This window comes from Plasmodium knowlesi (genome assembly GCF_000006355.2).
Source record: "Plasmodium knowlesi strain H genome assembly, chromosome: 11".
In the NCBI taxonomy this organism is placed as follows: Eukaryota; Apicomplexa; class Aconoidasida; order Haemosporida; family Plasmodiidae; genus Plasmodium; species Plasmodium knowlesi.
Genome location: NC_011912.2, coordinates 949522 through 955521, shown reverse-complemented (window position 1 = coordinate 955521; position 6000 = coordinate 949522). Strand labels below are relative to the sequence as shown.

The window sequence follows — 6000 nt, the reverse complement described above, 5'->3', positions numbered from 1 at the left end:
CTTACCACCTTATTCTAACACTTTCACAACCTTCATCTTATACCCCTACAAACTTACTCTTATACCCTACAACCTTACTCTTATATCCTAAAACCTTACTCCTATACCCTGAAACCTTTACTCTTATACCCTGTAACCTTATTCTAACACCTTTACCACCATATTCTAACACCCTTACCACCTTATTCTAATACCCATACAACCTTATTCTGGCACCCCTACAACGTCATTCTAACATTGCGACAACCTTATTCTGGCACCCCTACAACGTCATTCTAACATTGCGACAACCTTATTCTGACACCCCCAAGACCCTATTCTGACACCCTTACCACCTTATTCTAACACCCCTACAACCTTATATCAACGACCGTACAACCTTATATCAACGACCGTACAACCTTATATCAACGACCGTACAACCTTATTCTGACACTCTTAGAACCTTATTCCGACACATTTAAAACCTTATTCTAACACCCTTACCACCTTATTCCAATACCCGTACAACCGTATTCTAACACCCTTACCACCTTATTCCGACACCCTTACAACCATATTCTGACACCCTTAAAACATTATTCTGACACCCTTACAACCCTTATTCCAACACCCCTACCACCTTATTCCAACACCCTTACCACCTTATTCTAACACCCCTAAGACCCTATTCTAACACCCCTAAGACACTATTCTGACATCCCTACAACCTTATTGCCATACCCTAAGACCTTACTCCCATACCCTACAACCCTACTCCTACACCGTACAAACTTATTCTAACACCCATACAACCTTATTCTAATACCCCTACAACTTTTATTCTAACACCCTTATCATCTTATTCTAACACCCTTACCACCTTATTCTAACGACCCTACCATCTTATTCTAACACCCTTACAACCTCATTCTAATACCCCTACAACCTTATTCCTATACCCCTACAACCTTCTTCTAATACCCCAGCAACGTTATTCTATCACCCTTACCACCTTATTCTAATACCCCTACAACCTTTATTCTAACACCCATACCACCTTATTCTAACACCCTTACCACCTTATACTAACACCCCTACAGCCTCCATTCCTAAACCCGGAATCTGAATTTTTTTTTTTTTTTTTTTTTTTTTTTTTTCAGTCCCTCAGTGTTATGTTGGTTGTAGTAATGCTTACCCAAGTCTTGTTAGTAGTACCATTCTGCGTCGTTTCCTTGTTCCTTTGGAACCATTTGGGTGCGGCACACTTGAGTTTGGCACATAAAGACTCGGTTGTGTTTATGTCGTTCATGGTGGTAGATACTTCGTTCTCCATTTTAGACTTTACTGTTTTTAATTTGTCCGTTACTTTCGTTGGGGTGGTTTTGCCATCAGTTATGTCAGTTGTGTTAATTTGGCATTGGTCATAGTCGCTATTCTCCCATTTACATTCAATGCACGAACTGCCGTTCGTGCATTGTCCATTTAAATCTTTGCCAGCAGTGCCAAAAGCTTTTTTTAAACCAGAATCGATAACACATTTGGATTTACCTTGCATTTTTTTTGCATATTCCTTAAGGAGGAAACAACCCATCGCTTTCTTCAACGATGCGTCCTTATCCAAGATGTTCTTTCCATTCTTGGCCGAAGGCACCGAAATAGTTTTTAGTTTGTTGAAACCTAATGTAAGATATTGACATGCCTTCTTTTCAGGTTCAGTGGCAGGTCTACTGCCACCATCCATTTGATCACATTGTCCGCTTATGGTTGCGCCACTTGTCTGCGTCATTGCTCCGGACAGTTGGTTCCATAGTTGTTCTACTTCGCCATCCTTTGTCCAGAAGTTCTGCTGCAAGTGGAATAAATATATATATATATATATATATATATATATACATGTACACATACATATGTATATGTATGTACACATGTACATTTGTTTCCCCCCCCATTCTACTTACAGCAGATGTACTCCACTTACCGCATTATTCGTTTGTCCTTGTCCGGTAGAAGAATTTAAGTGGGTTGCAATACATTTCATATGTTCACATAAATTATCCCTTTTATTTATGTTAGATAGCATTGTACTAATGTTGGAGCCGTTGTCGTCCTTAACAATTTTTTCCAATTTGTCCTCAACCTTGTAATTTGGGTCAGTGCTTCCATTTGTTTTAATTGTGCAACTTTCATGGTCTTTCTCTTTCCATTGGCAAGGGACACAAGGTTCCGTGCTACCATTGCAAGTACTATTTTTTTTTGGTTCCCATGCCTTGAATGCCTCTTTTATCCCAGCATCAATAAGACAAGTTGCATTTTTTTGCATATATTTTGCATAGGAATGAAGTAAGAAACAACCCATCGTTTGGACAAACGATGGGTCTTTACTCAGGGTTCGGTACTCAGTGCTCTTAGAATTTATGGACTCACTAATGTCCTTTAGTTTGGTGAAGCCGGCATGCAAATAATTGCATGCCGCCTTGTCAGCGTCAGTTGCAAACTGCACTTTATCACAATCTCCATTCCCTGTTCCATTAGTTGCCTTCATTTTCTGTGCTAATTCATCCCACAATTTCTTAACATCACCATCCTTACCCCAGAATTGCTCCTGTATAGGGTGGTAATATATATATATATATGCATATGCATAAATGCATATGCATATATGTATACATATGTATATATGTGTATACATGGAAATGTATATATATGTGTATACATATGCACATATATGTGTCTACATGCCTATATACGTATATACGTATGTATATATATAGTATATATGTGTATACATATATGTATGTATGCATATACATATGTATATGTATATATGTGTATGTATATACATTAGTATATACATATGTATGTACGTATGTATACATATGCATGTATATATGTACATTCATGTCACCTTCCCCCTTACCGTCGTTGTCGTAGACACTCCTGGTGCTGCTGCTCCTGGTGTCGTTGCTGCTGCTGTATTGTTGTCAATCCATTGTTTTATTATACAATTCATACGATCACATAAAGTGACCTTTTCTTTTATTGAGGATAAGGTTTTTTGTATGTTGTCCTTGTTGGTGGTGTCTAACTCCTTCCTTACTTCCTTCACCAGGGAGGTGTTCCCTATATTCATAGAACCCGTACACACCTGATGTTGCTTTCCGCATGGCTGACAGGAACCATCCCCCTTACTTCTGTCCCCACACCACCTACCGCGCTGTTCGTCCCCAACCTTAAACGCCTCTTCTATTCCTCTCTCTACAGCACAAGCATAACCTTTCCCCTGAGCATGTTCTTTTAATTTCTGTGCGAATGCATTGAGTGCTACACAACGCATGGTAGGATGAAATATTTGATAATTACCTTGGCCTCCTTTCCCATTTTTATGTACCTCCTTTAATGCTTTAACCATAATTCTGCATGTTTCTTTACTTACGCAATCCTGTTCACCAACATTGGGGCATTTAACGTCCTTGCACAAATTGTCTGCATCGGCGTCGGTGACCCCATTGGCATATACGTCTGTGACAAGGTTGGTGACTTGAGTTCGGACTTCCTTCCAAAGGGACTCCTATAGGTAAATATATATATATATATATATATATATATATATACATATACATATATATGCATATGCATATACATACATACGTATAAGTATACACGTATATGTATGTATACATGTATATACGTACGTGTGTACACATGTATGTGCACATATGCATATGTATACGTATGCATATTTATGCATGTATGTGTACATATGTATGTATATATAAGTATATACGTATATATATGTATATGTATATACGTACGTATATGTACATACATATATATAAATGTATGTATATGGTATATATAGATGTATATATATGTATATGCATATAGGTATATATGAATATATGTATATATGTATATGTATATATATGTATATACATATACGTATATATGTGTATATGTATATATGTATATATGTATATATGTATATATATGTATTTATGTATATATATATGTATATATGTATGTATATATATGTATATGCATTAATTCCATTCTCCCACTTACCGCATCAGACGTCTGTCCCCCTTTACTGTTCCATAGTTGTTTCATGCAATCTAAACGGCTGCATAATTTTTCGTCTTCCTTATTCCTCTCGATACATTCTTTAGCTTTTTCTATTGGATCGATTACTGTACGTAATTTTACAGACATCCCATCCCCTAATAAATCCATAATTCTATTACTGTTAAGAGGGTTTCCTTTCTGTTCCTGCTCTTCCTGTTGTTTCTCATTCCCTTCGCACTTAAACCACCATATTATATTATTAAACCCATCAATACCGCCCTCGCGGCCTCTACCTTCCTTTGCTTTATCAAAGAATTGTTGTATTTGGGGACCAATAAGTTGTTCCATTTCATCCATATCATCAAGCGTAACCCAATCGCATATGGGACCTACATTTTGCCCCCCCGATGCTGTATGTGCACTTCCACCTTCCTTCATATTATCTGAGATAATTTTCAGCAATTGTTGTGCTCTGCATTTGTTTTGCACGATCCTCAATATAATACTATGCCCCACTATACATCTTAAATACTGTTCCCATTCATCACTCGAAGTCCCACCACTTTTAGTATTCCCCTGCGGATCTAATCCTGCCATCCAGTTGACAATCATCACGGGCACTCTGCATATTTTCTTCATATGTCCCTCTGTAGTGTTATTTTTGTGATTAAGTCCTGAACATGCATTTAAGACACTCCCCTTCGCTTGGTCCCATCTGAGGTAGGGCTCCAATTCATCGAACATTGCCTTCACCTTCGACTCCACTTCAGTCTAAAAATGAGAAAAATTCAAAAAATAAAAAAAATAATAACAGCAACAACAATAATAATAATAACGACAAATAATGATAATGATAATAATAGTGATAAAAGTACTTACCGGAATGGCTCCGGATTGGACAGGCTGTGCATTTGGTGAAGATGTACGCAGATGATCTTGCCATGCTTTCCTTAATTTTTTCCCTTCCTCCTCAGTACTGGCGCCTGCGGCTGCTGCTGCTGCTGCCGCCATGATTTCTGCTTGTCTCTTCTAGTTAATCCTTTTTTGTACAATTTGTACATATATTATATAGAATTAACGAAAATAAATGAACATGGACGGAACTGGAAAATGAACTGGAAAATAAATGAACTGGAAAGTAAATGAACATGACTATTAAAGAAGAAAAAATTTGAATCATTCCTTCCTTCCTTCTTTCTTGCTTCTTTCTTTTCCCCTAAAAAGGATCCTTTTCATCTCCTTCCCTTAACAGGGACTATTCTCTATCTCCTTCCCTTAATTTGGATTATTTTGCCCCTCCCTTCTATTTTCTTCTCCTTCCTCTAACAAGAGATTATTTTGCACTTCCTTCCTTTCTCCTTACCTTCACCTCTAAGAAGAAGAGATTATTTTGCCTTACTACTCCTTACCTTCCCCTCTAAGAAGAGATTATTCTGCCCTACTACACCTTACCTTACCTTCCCCTCTAAGAAGAGATTATTCTGCCTCACTACTTCTTATCTTTCCCTCTAAGAAGAAATTATTTTGCCTTCTTACTACTCCTTACCTTTCCTCTAAGAGGAGATTTATTTTGCCTTACAGTACCTTACCTTCCCCTCTGTAAGAAGAGATTATTTTGTCCCTTACTACTCCTTACCTTCCCCCTCTAAGATGAGATTATTTTGTCCTCACTACTCCTTACCCTTCCCCCTCTAATAGGAGATTATTTTGCCCCTACTACTCCTTACAGTTCACTAAGAGGAGATTATTTTGCCCTACTACTCTTTATCCTTCCCCTCTAAGAAGAGATTACCTAAACTCCAAACCCTTCTTACCTCCCTCTAAGAAGAGATTATTTTGTCCCTTACTATTCCTTACCTTCCCCTCTAAGAAGTGATTATTTTGTCCCTTTTTACTTTCTCCTTACCTTCCCCCCTAAGAAGTGATTATTTTGTCCCTTTTTACTTTCTCCTTACC

At 37.7% G+C, this 6000-nt stretch overlaps 1 protein-coding gene across 1 annotated transcript; it reads right to left on the bottom strand.

Moving 5' to 3' along the window:
• Positions 1–1177: 1177 nt before the first annotated feature.
• Positions 1178–4815, bottom strand: PKNH_1120400 (SICAvar, type I (fragment); the record flags this gene model as incomplete). The annotated part of the gene is made up of 4 exons (XM_039114131.1): positions 1178–1828; positions 1961–2584; positions 2900–3550; positions 4045–4815. Coding segments are annotated over 4 exons (2697 nt in total), but the record flags the coding sequence as incomplete, so codon positions are not given.
• Between the last annotated feature and the right edge of the window lie 1185 nt (positions 4816–6000).